General features: G+C 37.4%; 1 protein-coding gene across 2 annotated transcripts in view; it reads left to right on the top strand.

Annotated features, from left to right (window-relative positions):
- Positions 1 to 7,567: 7,567 nt before the first annotated feature.
- CBWD1 (COBW domain containing 1) overlaps positions 7,568 to 17,165 on the top strand; it is a 46,116-nt gene continuing 36,518 nt past the window's right edge. For both annotated transcript variants that reach the window (XR_827110.1, XM_010860670.1), the window contains exons 1-4: positions 7,568 to 7,854; positions 11,760 to 11,846; positions 13,865 to 13,961; positions 15,445 to 15,536. Coding sequence is in view for 1 of the 2 variants with exons in the window: in XM_010860670.1 (XP_010858972.1) it covers positions 7,692 to 7,854; positions 11,760 to 11,846; positions 13,865 to 13,961; positions 15,445 to 15,536 (439 nt within the window). In the remaining variant the exon portion in view is untranslated. The remainder of the gene's footprint in view (positions 7,855 to 11,759; positions 11,847 to 13,864; positions 13,962 to 15,444; positions 15,537 to 17,165) is intronic.

The raw sequence follows: 17,165 nt of genomic DNA, 5'->3' as shown, positions 1-17,165 counted from the left end.
CAGAATGCTTCATTCGGACTTTTTTTTCTCTTGGGGGCTTTTCAAAATAAAGGTGATTCTAACAGTTTCATACATAAATATGGTGCAAAACGTTATAGTATTCCAATGTATGAATGACCCAAATTTGTTTAGCTACTTCCTTACTGGTGGATAGTTAGGATTTTTCCAACATTTTACCTACAACACACTTGCCATAAATGTCATAAATGTCTGTATATATGTAGGACAAATTTCTATCCATAGAATTTCTAGGTCAAAAAGCATATAAAATTAATATTTTGATAGATATTTTACATTTTGCCTGTCATAAAAACACTGTTGATATTTATCTTATTTAAAAATGTCTAGTTTCTGTGTTAAAAATTATAGATGCTTTTTGTCTTTTGTAACCAGCAATATGATACAAAGATGTATTTACAAATAAAATGTAACCATTTATCTCTTTCCCCATTGGCCCCCCATGCTCTTACAGTGATATGTATTCTTCCAAACATATTGCATAGACGTCAGCATACACATACATATATACATAAGTACAGTCTCATATATACATGCACTATCTGAATTTTTTCTAATTAGAATACATTCACATGTTATTTATATTACTTTAAAGACAATTAAACAAAACTCTCTATTGGTTAGAATTTGCTTCAGTGGCGGGAAGAGAAATTTAAACACCACATAAGTTCATTTTCCTCTCCTGCAGCTCCACACCAAGGCGTGGATGCTTCAAGGTCCCTGCTCCTGCACATCTCTGGGGTGTGGCTCCCATTCTCTGTAACCAAGAAGCACTCCAGTCACCCCTGCTATCTCCCAGACAGCAAGAGAAAGAAGAAATGAAAGACACAAAGTTTCACAAAACTGCCACACGCCACTTCTCATCCAGTCCAGGAGCCAGAACTTCATCACAGGATCATAATTAGCCACAAGGTAGACCAGGAAGGGTAGTCTTTATCCTAGGAGATTATGTACCTAGCTTAAAAGTCAGGCATTCTGATATTATTACAGAAGAAGAGGAGTCATACAGTAATAATTCAGAAAATTTCAAATTATTATACACATAAGTTTGGAAGGACCACTGAAATAAAGGTAGCCTGCAGAAGGAGTAAGTGTGCTGACGAATGCTGATGTGAAGGAGGTTCCTAAAGAAAGATGATGTGACTGAGACAGAAATATGGAAGTGGCTGGGTGGCTTGAAAATATTTGCTGCTACATATTTGGAGCAGCCTACAGTCTCCTTGGAAGGAAAGTTATGGCCAAACTAGATAGCATATTCAAAAGCAGAGACATTACTTTGCCAACAAAGGTCCGTCTAGTTAAGGCTATGGTTTTTCCAGTGGTCATGTATGGATGTGAGAGTTGGACTGTGAAGAAAGCTGAGCACCGAAGAATTGATGCTTTTGAACTGTGGTGTTGGAGAAGACTCTTGAGAGTCCCTTAGACTGCAACAAGATCCAAACAGTCCATTCTAAAGAGATCAGCCCTGGGTGTTTATTGGAAGGACTAATGCCAAAGCTGAAACTCCAATACTTTGGCCATCTCATGGGAAGAGTTGACTCATTGGAAAAGACTCTGATGCTGGGAGGGATTCGGGGCAGGAGGAGAAGGGGACAATGGAGGATGAGATGGCTGGATGGCATCACCGACTCGATGGGCATGAGTTTGAGTGAACTCCGGGAGCTGGTGATGGACAGGGAGGCCTGGTGTGCTGTGATTCATGGGGTCGCAAAGAGTTGGACACGACTGAGCGACTGAACTGAACTGAACAGTGAGATTCAAGGGAAGAGCAAAAACATTAAAATAACAAGAGGAAAGTGAGTAAGTCAGTCTAAAGAAAGTTCATGAATCTTCCTCCACAAATGAAATCGTAGTGCCTAATTGAGAGAAAGAACTGTGGGACTCAAAATACATTGATCCTGAAACCAGGAAGCCCTGGCTTTGCTGAGAGCACAGTATTTCAGTTAAGAGCAAGTAAACACTCTTTGAGGAAATTTGGAGAAGTAAGAGAGGAAGAATGGGAATCTTCCACTTTTGTTTCTGTGTCTTTTATTTACATTTAAGCAGTCATGAGCAGGTGCCTGTGGCTTTTGGCATATACTTTTTTAAAACCATAAAAGTTAGAAAGTGAAACTTAAAGCCACAACTGTCACTTTTAAATTTCTATTGAGAAGAGATGAGGATATTATTTAAACTGTCTCCTAAACCATTACAATATAAATCACTGTTCATTTTTTAAAGTATTTCTCAATGCCCACTCCTTACCTGATAGTATATTTTGGAAAGCACTGTGCACCAATCAAGTTGGGCAACTTGTAGGCTTTGAATAGTGTTTTTTTCTTTTTTTAAATTTTGTGGGAACCTAATTTACAAGTGACCGGACTATAAATAGACTATAAACTAAGCCTTAAAAGTAGCATAGTTTAACAGACTAAGCTAACGAATTCAAATAATATTACTGACAGCCTTTGAAATGAAAATCACACTCCCTTAAAACACAGAAATTATCCTGTATCACCTGCCAGTCACCTTCAATATTTTGTGGAAGGAATATTATTTCATGTCCTTAAAGTGGTTTTATGTCATAACAGGACTACATGATACTTGAATATTGTTATTCTGTCCTAACTCTGGCAGTCACAAGAATAAAAACCACAGGTGTCTGGCCTTTCAGAGATATTCCCAAGTTGCTAATGAAAAATAGCAAATAAATCAATACATATAAGAATTTAAGAAATATTTTGTTTATTTATTTACTAACCACAACTAGATAAGAGGAACTGGGCTAATTTTGAAATTCTCCTCAGTTTCCTTTTCTCTGAGCTGCTCACTGCTGTGTTCTTTCCTTTGCAGGAAGTTGCAAAATTGAGAGGGAAAAAAAATACCAAGTTGGCATTATTTTTAGCTGTCCTCTGATTTGGACGTACGTACAGTCCTTACTTTTTTCGTGGCAACCGTCATAACTATTCAAAAGAAGAAAAATAAGGTAAAACGGAGAAGTATGCAATTATGACAAAAGACACATGGTACAAAACTGAGCTGCTGCAATCCAGACAGTGTGAGAGCTTGTCTACTTGCTGTGTGCCAACAGAGGGCTCCTACCACAATGCAGAGACTCAGGTGCTGCCTGCATTGGGTCTCCTGAAGGCCAGGTATTGGCGCCCCTAGAGAAACAGTTTAAGCTTCTCGGCTTCAGACCTTTCTCTGAATATAAGTATGGTACTATACTATGGTGGGCTTCCCTGGTGGCTCAGACAGTAATCAATCTGCCTGCAATGCAGGAGACTAGGGTTTGACCCCTGGATCAGGAAGATCCCCAGGAAAAGGGAATGGTGATCCACTCCAGTATTCTTGCCTGAAGAACCCCATAAACAAAGGAGTCTGGTGGGCTACAGTCCATGGGGTTGCAAAGAGTCAGACACGACTGAGCAACTAAGGACACACACACACACACACTCACTATACAATGGTACCTAACCCTTTGGGGACAGGGGTGGTTGCAATGGGGAATGATTTACAAGTTGAGTTTAAAATAGCAGGGGTGATCTGTTTTTGCAAAATTTCATTTAATTCAGCTTAACAAGGCAGTGCATATTAAATTGTTTTTGTTGCTATTGTTCAGTCACCCAGTCGTGTCATACACTTTGCATATTAGATTAGCAGTTGGCAAACTATGGCTTGCTGCCGCTTTTTGTGCAGACTGCAAGCTCAGAGTGATTTTTATATTTTTTGTAGATTGAAAAATTAAAAGAATGCTATTTCATGACATGAAAATTATATGAGTTTCAGATTTTAAAATTCGTGGACATTTGTTTTCTCTCTTATACGTATCTGTATAACACGCTTGAATTCCTCCGTTGACTGTAAAGCCTTAAATACTTACTGCCTGGCCCTTTATAGAAAAAGTTTGCAGATCCCTGGTTTAGAAGAGCACAGAACTTAGTGTCAGGAAGGTCTGACTGTGCAGTAGGACTGCCATTTACTGAAGGTAGACTGAGCAAGATATCTAACTTTTCTAAGCCTCAGTTTCCTTGCTTATAAGGGTATAGAAATTATATTTAACTTGCTGAGTTAAATGAGATAATACATTTGATATATTTAACATAATGCCTACCACTCAGTAAGGGATCCACACATTATCATTGCTGTTGTTTTACCATAACAACTGTGATTAAATAAAATTGCAAAAATGAGGAATTTTAAAATTAACATTAGAATAGACTGTAATAGATTGCAGAATAGAAGAGATTGTATTGAAGATTCTACAATATTATACTTAGGACATTTTAAAAGCTTACTTTAAAAGGTATTTTGAATTAAATAACAACGTCTCACTCAAAATAGAATGGATAAAATTGGTAGGTCCTGTTAAAATAGAAGGAAATGCCAACCCACTTCAGTATTCTTGCCTGGGAAATCCCATAGGCAGAGGAGCCCATAGTGTCCCTAAAGAGTCGGACACGGCTTAGCAACTGAAAAACAACAAAAAGCAGTCAAACTCAGATACGCAAGAAGAGCTGAAATCAAAAGCCTTATAACTAAGTCAAAACCCTTACCTCTTCAGGCACACGCTTCCTAACATCTGGCCAGGTACTAGAGTCAGAAAAGAAAGTGGTAGAACTCCATAGAATTCTTGAAGAGACATCTTGCTGAAGAGTGTTATGGAGAAAGACTAAAGGAAAACTTTCCAGCTCCGATCTTTATACTCATACCAAAGTATGTCTCAATTGTGAAATCACAACAAATGATAACTCTACTCAGAAGGCCAGGACTGAAACTGCTGGAGGCAAGACTGCAGGCAGTGCTTCTACACAAACACACACTTGCCCCACCACATTTTGATACATGTAGGAGTCTTTCAATTCATTTAAAAAATATTTTTATTTATTTATCATAGCTCTATGACCAGGGATTGAATCCAGACCCACCTGCATTGGAAGTTCAGAGTCCTAACCACAGGACAGCCAGGGAACTCCCAGAAGCCTTTTTAAAACAGCAGCTCTACTAGGGTAAAATCCATATACAGAACAAAGCATCTATTTAATGGGTACAACCCAGTGGTTTATAGTGTATTCAGAGAATTGTGCTACCATGTCCAACAAGCAATTTTAGATCATTTTCATCACCTCCAAAATGTGCCCATTAGCAGTCACTGCCTTCAGTCCCCTGGTGTCTGGTAACAACTAATTAATTTTGTTTCTATAGGTGTGCCTATCTGGACATTTCAAGTACAGGGAGTGAAACAATGTGTGGTGTTTTGTGAATGCCTTCTTTCACTCAGCATAATGCTTCTGAGGTTCATTCATCTTGCAGCAGGGTGTGCATGCTAAGTCCCTTCAGTCATGTCCGACTCTTTTTAACCCTATGGACTGTAGCCCACCAGGCTCCTCTCTCTGTGGGATTCTCCAGGCAAGAATACTGGAGTGGGTTGCCATGCCCTCCTCCAGGGGATCTTCCCAACCCAGGGATCAAACTTGTGTCTCTTATGTCTTCTGCCTTGGCAGGCAGGTTCTTTACCACTAGAGCCAATTGGGAAGTCCCTTGTAGCAGGTATCAGTACTTTATTTCTGTTCATTGTGAGATAATTTTCTATTATATGGGTATATCATTTTGTTTATTCATTCATCAGCTGATGGACATTTTGAGCTGTATAAAACTCTTTTTGCTCTGACTGAAGCTACAGACTGTTACATCATACTTGTCCATCATCTTACTGAGTTGCTATAGGGCACAGGTTCCTCCTGGTGAGAGATAAGAGATGTTAGTGTAACATTCAGCCAGAGTCATAGAAGGGAATCTGCAAGAACTTGCCGGAGGAGTACTTAAGAGAAGATGATCAGGGTTGTAACAGTTTTTTTCTGTTCAGGAAGCAATGCTGAAGGGTCACTCAATGCAGTTCATAAGGGCAAAACCTGAAAATGACTGATAGGAAATGCATAAATAAATTGCTGACGAGTCATGTAACAATATAATACAACAGTGGAGTTGAAAAATCAGCTAACCCTAGAATATCATATGAAATTCAAAGACAAGAAAAAATTAAACAACATATTGTTTAAGTACATATTTATATAAGTGATAGAACCAAAAAGAAAAGAGGAAAAAAGTCAGCCATGATCAATTCATAGTAGTGATTACTATCTCAGAGGAGAAGCAGAGCATTAGACTAGGAGACAGTCACATGAATAGATGTCCTTCTTGGTACTGTTCTGGGGTTAGAAGTGATGTCAAAGGCGTTCATTGCAAATATACATAAATATATATGTAAATATAAAGGAGGGCTGTTGCAGACTTTAAAAGATGCACAACCTAAAAGTTGAGAATTATGTTTTATTCATGAGGACTTAAGCTTGGGAGCACCAGGAAGATCCCCTGGAGTAGGAAATGGCAGCCCACTACAGTATTCTTGCCTGGAGAATCCCATGGACAGAGGAGCCTGGCAAGTTGAGGTCCATAGGGTCTCAAAGAGTTGGACACAACTGAAGCAACTTAGCATACAAAAAAATTTAGTGATTTTTCTTTGTGTGTGAAGTTGCAAGAGTCTGGGCTTAATTAAATTGTTCCTTTGATATATACCTTAACTAACTAGGGCCAGTATCCTGTTTTCCTCCTTGAATCCCCTTAGGGTGCACTACTGGGGTAGGTACAGAGGTTAATGACTTGATGTCTGCAAAAACCTTTGTTTACTGATAGGGCAGGTGGCATTCTTCATCCAGACTATCTATGCATTATTGATGACAGTGCCAGGCACTGAAGAATGTATGAATAAATGAATTCAGGGTGTGTTAGTTGCTCAGTCCTGTCTGGCTCTTTTGAACTCCACAGACTACAGCCCGCCAGATTTGTCTGTCCATGGAATTCTCCAGGCAAGAATACTGGAATGGGTAGCCATTCCCTTCTCCAGGGTATCTTCCTGACCCAGGGATTGAACTCAGGTCTCCTGCATTGCAGGCAGATTTTTTATGGTCTGAGACACCAAGGAAGCTTGAACTCAGGGTAATTGAGACCAAATTTTTAAAAATGAGATTATAAATAAAAGTAATGCACGTACACAGTAAAAAATTGGATAAAGATAAAACCTGCAATTATAAAATAGAAAAAAGTTTCACTGGTTCAGGTAGAAAAATTGCAATTACCTTTGTGCTGTTATAGCTTCCCATTCTCCTAACACATGTATACCTGTGGCGGATTCATTTTGATATTTGGCAAAACTAATACAATTATGTAAAGTTTAAAAAAAAAAAGAATCCAACAACAACAACAACAAATTTTTTAATGATACTAAGAAATGTCAAGTTGATGTAGCCTATTCCCTGTGGGAGCTGTTTAGGACGGGCTACTCTTCAGATTCCAACTGCCCTGGTCTCAAGGCCTCAGCCCTGCCACTGACCGTCCATTAGCTATAAAGGCTGCAGTCTCACACAGACACGATGTCAGGTACGGCCCTGACAATTCCGCCCACGTTCATAGAACACGCCCGAGGGGCGTGCCCAGTGCCCGTAGGGGCGTGTCTAAAAGGCGTGGCGGTCCTGAGCCCGAGCCCAGGTAACTGGGGGCGGTTTCGGGAGGCGCCACGCGTCGCGAAGTGATGACGTCAAGCGCGCGCCTCGCTTTCTGCGTGCGCAGCTGCGGGTTGTGGGGGTCTTGATCCCAGGTCCTGAGTGTGGGGAGAGGTGAGCTGTGGTGTTTGCAAGATGTCTCGTGCTGTTGACTCTGCGGATGAGGAAGAGGAGCAGGCGGAAGAGGATTGTCCTGAATTGGTCCCCATTGAGGCGAAGCAAAGAGAGGTGAAGGAGGAGGAGGAAAAGTCTGGCCCCGGCGCTAAGATCCCAGTCACAATTATCACCGGGTATTTAGGTAACTAACCATCCCGGTCAGAAAGTTCAGTGAACGCTATTCTGGGATTTGGGGGCTGATGGCGCCTCTTCTCCTTAGGCATCCGGGCCTTCTGGCCGAAGGCCAGTGTCTCTGAGGTAGGGGCTGGGTCAGTTGCTCCCCGTACGGGATTCTTCTCACCTGAAGGGTTAATGATGCTCAGACCCCTCCGCGTTAGGGTCACATTTATCAACTGAGGTTGAAAATTAGCCTCGCATTTTTAAAACTAGTTCTAGCTTTGCAGTGTGAAGCACGGACCCGCCCCTCATTATGCATGTGACCCCTAACAAGTTGCATTTCTGAAGTTCACTGCCTCACTTGAAAATGGAAATACCAGTCACCTGTCTCAGTTTGCTTTTCTCTTATGCTTAGTGGGGCAAGAAACACATGTTTTGTAAGTAGGTTCCCATTAAAGATGTCCTTTCTGAAAACGCCCAAGGGCCCTTCCTCAGTATATTCCCTTCTCCACCAGCCAGTTTCTTCTTGCCTTTCGTGTAAAATACTCTTTATCGCAGCCTTTTTTTTTTTTTTGTCTGTTTGTAACGTACTGTCGGAGAAAGAGTAAGAATAAAATTACTGTGCCCTCCGAGACTATATTTCTCAAACTTAAGGGCTTTTCAGGAGTTCATGGGGTCACTTAATTCATAACTTTGTAAACAGAGTAGTTTCCTGAAGGACGGGATATGTGCTTACACTAGGAGTACTTTATTGGAAAAGTTTGAGAAGTATCATTTTAAAACTACAGTTAAATAGAAGGGCTAGAATAAATACCATATTAAAAGTGTAGGGAAAGGAAGTGAAATGAAATATTTAAAGTGAAATGATCTGGGGAAAAGAGTATCATTTCTAGATGCTGCTGCTGCTGCTAAGTCGCTTCAGTCGTGTCCGACTCTGTGTGACCCCATAGACGGCAGCCCACCAGGCGTCCCCGGGCTTCTCCAGGCAAGAACACTGGAGTGGGTTGCCATTTCCTTCTCCAATGCATGAAAGTGAAAAGTGAAAGTGAAGTTGCTCAGTCGTGTCCGACTCTTAGCGACCCCAAGAGACAAGTATAAACTTGGTGCACCTGAGGGCCTTTTACATAAAAATGGGAATTAAATCACTGGCATGACTCGGTCTCTCTCTCTTTTGCTTTGCAGACTTAAGTTTATTTTCATTTTTACTCAGGGTTAATTTTATAAAGGAGTTTATTTATTAGTAAAGGAATTTCCCCAGTGTTATTCAGATGCAGCTTCACTGTGAAGTTGAGCAGATTTTTGTTCTGAAACAATATAGTTTAGACTTGTTTTCCCCACCTTCCCCATTTTGCTCACTGGTAGATCAGAAGAGCATTGCAGATAATCGTCTGAAGCTTAGTTGTGAGGCCTCACGCCACCAACTTCATTGCTGAATCTAGTAGATGGTTTCCCTGCTTATTGTTGAGCATTTTTGTTCCCTTGGTTTCTACCACATTTTACTTCTGATTTTCCCTCTACTTTTCTGGCTTCCCCTTAAAAATTTTTTTTATCCCTCCTGTGTCCTATTAACTTCATACCCAGGTGATTTCTATTTTGATGTTTCATAGACGTGTCAAACTCTGCATGTCCAAAACTTCATGTTAGCATCCCGTCATGAATGATGGTTGCTTCTGTGATCCTAACCATTTGGAATATTATAAAAGCTTCCTAACTAGTGTTAAGTCATATTGCCTTTTAATATGTTCTCTGTATTTTACCCTTAATGATCTTTATATATGTCAATCTGATTTTGTCAGACCCTTCAGCAGTTTATATTTGGGTTAAAGTTCAAATTCCTTGACATGGGTTTATAATCTTGCTCTTGACAACCTCTTTAGCCTGAGAAACTGTGGCCCAGAACTACTTTTACTTCTAAAAAGAGCATGTGTTTTGGCCCCAGGCAGACATTCTTCTTACTGTTAGTTCTCTGGCTAGATGTCCCTCTTAGGTGCTCCATGACATCTTGTACATCTATTGACTATATGATCCTGTGGCATGGTTGCCTCTTTACTGATCTGAATTCCCCCTCTTTCTCCCACTTCCCTTAATGTTTCTAAACTTCATGAAGATAGAGACAGTTTGTTATGTCTTGTGCATGTTTCACTAAGGCTCAGTATAAAATCTGGTCCATAGCAGACTTGAGTGCTTGAACTGTGTCTTAGTATCTTTTGCTTCCTGATAAGATGGCTCAGCAGTAAAGAACCCTCAATGAAGGAGATGCAGGTTCGATCCCTGGGTCAGGAATATCCCCTGGAGTAGGAAATGGCAACCCACTCCAGTATTCTTGCCTGGAAAAGTCCATGAACAGAGTTGGATGTGACTGAGCACAAACACATAGTTATTTATAAAGCACTAGTAATTCTACAGGGAGAAGGCAATGGCACCCCACTCCAGTACTCTTGCCTGGAAACTCCCATGGACGGAGGTGCCTGGTGGGCTGCAGTCCATGGGGTCGCTAAGAGTCAGATACAACTGAGCGACCTTACTTTCACTTTTCACTTTCATGCATTGGAGAAGGAAATGGCAACCTACTCCAGTGTTCTTGCCTGAAGAATCCCAGGGGCGGGGAAGTCTGGTGGGCTGCCGTCTATGGGGTCGCACAGAGTCAGACACGACTGAAGTGACTTGGCAGCAGCAGCAGCAGCAGTAATTCTACAAAGCCCTCCATGGCCACCCCATCCTTTCCATTTTCCCTGCCACTGCTTAGTGCAGTGCTCATGCTCAGGGCCCTTGTCTCACATTTGGATTGGTTTTAAGAATATCCTTATTGCTCTGTGTCCTTAAGATCTGTTCCTTCCATTATGAATATTAACCTTTAGTGATATTGAGCTTCCTAAATCCCTCTGAACACAAGCCTTCCATCCCTTCAACAGCTTTTATACAAATATGGCCCCCAAAGGTTGAAGATATTAATATCCTACTACTCAGTAAATCCCTCCCAATTATACCCTAGAAATCTTGTAAAGTTACTGCAGAAGATGTGTACAACCTGTATGCATGTATACAAGTTCTTTTTAGCAACACTAATAGCAAAACACTAGAAACAACCCATATGCCCACCAACAGAAAAATATGTAAATAAATTACATGTTTATATAATTGACTACACTACTATCTATATGCAGTTAGGGTTGGTTTATTTATCTTTTTTTTTTTTACCCTTCTGTGGACGTTCACAAGACCAATGTTTTTTCCTTCTGCTTGAGCTGAATGTACTTAGGTGTATTATGCCACCTACTGGATAGAGTTAGTGTAGCTATATGAACTTTTCTAATACAGATTATTGTGTCTTTTGTTAATATTTCCTAGGTCCATTTGCCATTGTGTGTGTGTAAAATTAATTTTATAGATTGCTTTAAGCATACTAAAGACAGCCATATAGACATTCTGAATTTATGTGTGGTTAATATAAAAGGTAGGTCTTTATGTGTACATTTTGGGGAAGTAAACTATCTATTTTTGGCTAAGAAACACTGTCATCCTGTAAAGGGATTTAAATACTTTATGTTTTATAAACTACATGACTACTTTATTCCCCAGGAACCATTATTTCAATAATTCCTTATTTAATAGAAAATTTAGATAACCTTACATTAATTGTTTAAGTTATATAGAAGACTTCTTTTTTTTGTCGTATGAGGTCAAAGAAAGATATGTAAGCCACCTTATTGGAGTGTTTGTAAATATTTGTAAAATTTTATAAGACATAAAGCATTTTTAATAGTTTTCAAAGCGTACTTTAATCTTTCCCTCTAGAATCTTATATTACCATCGTTAAATAATATTTGAATAACATGCAAATTTTAAAGAGCGTTAGGACTCTTTAAACTTTTTTGTCCATTTAAAATCAGTCTTTTGACTTTTGTTATTTAAAACAAACGTGTTTTATAGGTGCTGGGAAGACAACACTTCTTAACTATATTTTGACAGAGCAACATAGTAAAAGAATAGCAGTGATTTTAAATGAATTTGGGGAAGGTAAGTAAAGTTCAGTAAATGCTGTGCTATAAGAATGTATTGAACAGTTAATTCAGCTGGTGAATTGATACTCCATATGCAGAAATGAAAATGCAAGGTATTATCACGTGAACACATTGCTATGGATAGTTTTGGAAAAATTAGGTTCATTTATGTCAAGTTTTGACTTCCGTGGTTGCTCAGATGGTAAAGCGTCTGTCTACAATGCGGGAGACCTGGGTTCAATCCCTGGGTCGGGAAGATCTCCTGGAGAAGGAAATGGCAATCCACTCCAGTACTTTTGCCTGGAAAATCCCATGGACAGAGGAGCCTGGTAGGCTACAGTCCATTGGGTCTCAAAGAGTCGGACACGACTGAGCGACTTCACTTCATGTCAAGTTTTATTTTGTATGGAGTTGAGATACTGAAATCAGATTGTTTCTATAAAATTTTATTTTGTATGACTTTAGAATTCATACCAGAATTAATTAAATTTTTACATAAATACTCCAGAAGTAAAAATCTAAGGAGATGAAAGAAAATCGTTCAGGAAGATTTTTGTACCAATTAGGAAGACCCTTTTGTGCTGACTGTATTGTTTAATTGCAGGTTTTGAAAATATTTGAAAATACTTCTGTCTTATTGAATGTTTATTATTCTGCAAAGCAGTTAAAATAGAAGGCTTAGAAAATAAATATGTGGTCTCCATCCTCAAGCACCTTCACTTATCTGTGAAAATATGTGTATTTAATTTCCAGTTTTTTGTCTTCACTGAACTGTGTTTTAAGAAATTTATACAGCAGTGTTAGACATACTTCTCTGATTACTTTTATAAGTTTTTCTTCTCAGGTCTGAATTTCAATAAAAGTTCACATTTAGCTAAAAAAATATAACTTCATTTGAATTTTTCTTAAATTTTATTTTTTTCAGTTGCAAATTAGTAAAGGAACTAAGTTTATGAAAAGGATGAAGGCTGTTAGTTGAACTTGATTTCTGGTTTTAATAAACTGAAGAGGATTTCAATAAACTAAAGAGTCCTGCCAGACAAAAATAAAAATCATAGTTTTTATTCTAACTTCTTATGAATTGATCTTCTGTTGGACACTGATTACATTTATTATCATTTGTTACTATTTTTCTTCAGTCTTTCTGGATCTTTTTTTTTTTTTTTTTTTAACAGCTTTGTCCTTTACAGCATTTACAATACTTTCCTTTTCATTTTATAAATGTTCTCTACACCCTGAGTTCTGTAGCAACCCCTTGCCTAACTAAAACATAAACATAAAATATATATCAGTAAAAAATTATTTAGTTTTTTTTCCTTATCATTTGCTTTAATGGATATTTAGAACTTTCCTGGCTTGGGCATGTTTCTTTGTTGGAGGAAAAGTACGATTTTTTAAATCATTCTTATTTGATAACAAACATCTCAGACTGTCATATATACTTTATTTTTTTCTCAAGTAAGCATTGCTAAGAAACATGTGTGTATTTGATTAAAATTTAATTTGTAATTGAGCACATTGGTACCCTGGCCAAGCAAACTTCCTTAAAATGAACTAAGGGTATTTCTCATACAGGGAATGCTGAACAGTCTGTCTAGTAGACACTGAAACAATTTAGAGAAAGAATGAAAAGAAAAAATACGCAAGAGACTGAAAGGCATATGTTAAAAACCAACATATAAACGTACTGGTCTATCTAGAGAATTGGCCATGGACAAGAAAGAATGCCTTTAAAATAGCTTTTTTATTTTATTAGGAAATGGGAGCAGTCTAGTAAGAGGCCTAGAGAGGAAGTAGGTAACTTTCATTAATTTTGCAGTTGTCTCTTTAGGGGCTTAAATCTTCTTAAAGAAATAAAAAGTAAAATAATCTAGAGTAGTATAGTTTAAAATATTGAGATAGCCTGAACAGAATGAAAGAATACAAATTATGAAATACATTTTTCTGCTTCGAAATCTACTGTACTATTGAGTATCCTCATCTTTGTTTTTGGTTGACGAGTGGACATAATCTAAAGAGTGCTTCCTTTACCAGGAAGTGCAGTGGAGAAATCCTTAGCTGTCAGCCAAGATGGAGAACTCTACGAAGAATGGCTGGAACTTAGAAACGGTTGCCTCTGCTGTTCTGTAAAGTGAGAAATGGATATACTCTGTGCTTGTTGGCTTCTATAAATGTTTATTGCTTATATTTGCAGCTTTGATTTTCTTACATAAATTAACAGAATCTTCATAATCTTCTTCATTGTATTTTCAAATAGAAGATACACCTATTAGGATGCATTTTCTTTTTCTAACAGATGGAAATTGATTAATTTTAATGCTATTTGGTACATTATGGCAGTGTGGTCACTGTGGACTTCTCACGAAGTCCTTTCTAAATTTCTCAATTATTCACATTAATTCAGTTTTAAGAGAGAAATAGCAGGCTTTTGGTTTTCATTTTTAAAATGATCTTATTCATTAAATGCTAAGGATTAAGGAGAAATGTTGTCTCAATTTTAGGTACTTGGAGATTTGTTAGTTGTTTTTGATAATCTTGTTAATTCACAATATAGATCTTCCAGGTGGATATTATTTTGCCTGCTGAACATATAAGGGAATTAAGACTAAAAGACATTATAAGTCTGCATATCTAGTTATTTGAACCAAGGTTAGGATACATTTTCTTAAAGTGTTTCTCATTGTCTTAGCTCTAATACTGTGGTCATTTTATTTTATTTTTGTTGTTGTTTTTGACATCAAGTTTTAATTAATGACCCCTGTGGTGCACAAAAGTCTCATTTCATGTTTTAAAAATGATTGTTCTGAATTTAGTAAGTTATTGGTCTTATTTCCAAGATTTCAATCTCTAAAAACAATATAAATGACCACAAAAAAGAAAAAACCTCACTTCATGTTCCACCAGTGATAGTTGTTTCAAGGACAGTGAATGTTTTATTCACCAATATAACCACTCTTAGAAAAGGAATGACACATAGTAGTCACTCAAAAGTTTGTTGAGCAAATTATGAAAATTAATACCTGTATTGTTGATTTTGTATAGTCCAGCGAATTAAATTTCTTCTAAATCATTTACTATCTTAGATGTTTTGACTGTGAGTCAAGTGTATTATGAAGGCTAAAGCACAACAGGTTTTCTTAGCCACTTAAAATTAAATGTTTTCTTGTGTTTTTAATATTATTAAGAAAAAAGGGAAATTAAAGCCTACCACCCTTATTCAGAACAGAAATAAAAGGTATTTAATTGTTGATATCCCTTTAGCTGTTCTATTAAGCTACTGTAATTCATACATTTTGTCATTGTCTGTATTGATCTTTTTCTTTCATAATGCTATAAAAATAACAGGTTCTGACTTATTTTAGTCCAGTAAATTAAAATTCCCTCTGCTTTTATCTAATATCTTAATACTTGTCAGCATATGTGCATCCATTCCTCTCTGCTCCCCCAAACTGGTGAAACTGGATAGACATGTTAGAAGCTTAGGAGTGAAGTAAATTTTTGCATGCCTAAAGATATGTTTATTCCTGGTTGCTAAATATATTTTTAAATGTTTGTGATGATCACTTTAAAATATTCAGGCAATCAACTGTATGTCATGTTTTGCTATTCCCCAGGGACAATGGCCTTAGAGCTATTGAGAATTTGATGAAGAAGAAAGGGAAATTTGATTACATACTGTTAGAGACCACTGGATTAGCAGATCCTGGTAAGAAATGTCGTTATTAAAAACCAAAACATAGTTCTTAAACATTTTAAAATAAATAAATATACTAGAGAAATATATAAAATGAATATTAAAGCTTTACTCTAGATTAATTTTTTTTTTTAATTTAAAGGAGAAAAAATACTGAGTCATGTTTCTTTGGCAGATGAATGACAATCAAAGTATTTGATAATTTTAACATGTTAATAGCATTTCAATTTCTATCAGTTGATTTAGGATTATTGGTAGGAAGAAGAGTTGTTAAAACTTTCAGAAAAATCTAATAAAACATAGAAAAAAAGACATTCTACTTCAGGTATATGTTTAAGGACTTTTGGAGTTAAATCCCAGAAATACTTATTCTCTTAAATTAATTGTTAGCATTTGGTTTTCTACTACTAAGCTTGAAATCATTTTAATTGTAAATATTATTATAAGGTATGGAGTTAAATCAAGCCTGAAAGTGAAAATTGCTCAGTCATGTCCGGCTCTTTGCGACCCCATGGACTATACAGTTCATGGAATTCTCTAGGCCAGAGTACTGGAGTGGGTAGCCTTTCCCTTCTCCAGGGGATCTTCCCAACCCAGGGATCGAACCCAGGTCTTGCACATTGTAGGCAGATTCTTTACCAGCTGAGCCACAAGGGAAGCCCAAGAATACTGGAGTGGGTAGCCTATCCCTTCTCCAGCAGATCTTTGCGATCCAGGAAGGGAACTGGGGTTTCCTGCATTGCAGGCAGATTCTTGACCAACTGAACTATCAGGGAAACCCTACTGGGCCTTTTTTCTAGTGTGGGATTAGTAATGATTATCTATGAAGTTTTAACTCTGAATGGAATTACATCTAAACTTCCCTGTTGAAAGCTACACAAAGTCTACCTGTTCCTAACCATGGGTTTCTGTTCCTTCTTACCCAAATAACATTTAGGTAACATTTTATTCCTAGTTTGCAGAACATTTAGTTTTGTAAGTCTGACCCATTTCTTTTTTCATCTAAGTCTATGACACTGCACCATAAAATCATATTAAAGAACTAAGGGGTCATAATTGTTTAAAAGGAATACTGGAGTGCACTGAAGGTTCACCATAATCAATTGTTAATTTATTTTGAATTATTACATAATACTATTGTACCTGTGTTTTCAAATTAGGATTGAGTTGGGCTCTTTGGGTCCTTATATTGATACTAGGCATGGATTTTTCATACATTTTCATACATTTCCAAGAGGTCTAACTGATGATAGGACTTGAACCATTACATTGATGTTAAATATTAATTTAAGTCTGGTAAGATAGGGAAATATACTGTGTGCCTTTTTTTGAAATAAAATATCAATGTCTTTTGTTATAGCCACTGTATAGAGAAAAGTTCTTGTGATTTTGAGAGTAGGTGAATTTACTAAAACACAGTTTGGCTTTTCAGAGGAAGTAAAAGTTAAATAAAAATCTCAGAGAAAGCTTTTGCACAGATTGTAGGTATAAACAGATGAATGTTTCTTCTTTCTTTAAAATAATGACTTTTATTGTTTGGTTAAAAATGAAACATTGATTATTAAAAAAAAAATGCAGTAGTACCTAAGAAAATACAAAGAAGAAAGTTAAAAAGAAAAATGTTGCCCTGTGTCTCATTAC

The sequence above is a fragment of the Bison bison genome, unplaced genomic scaffold (genome assembly GCF_000754665.1).
Source record: "Bison bison bison isolate TAMUID 2011002044 unplaced genomic scaffold, Bison_UMD1.0 scf7180017864469, whole genome shotgun sequence".
Lineage (NCBI taxonomy): Eukaryota > Metazoa > Chordata > Mammalia > Artiodactyla > Bovidae > Bison > Bison bison.
This window is presented reverse-complemented; position numbering and strand designations above follow the sequence as displayed.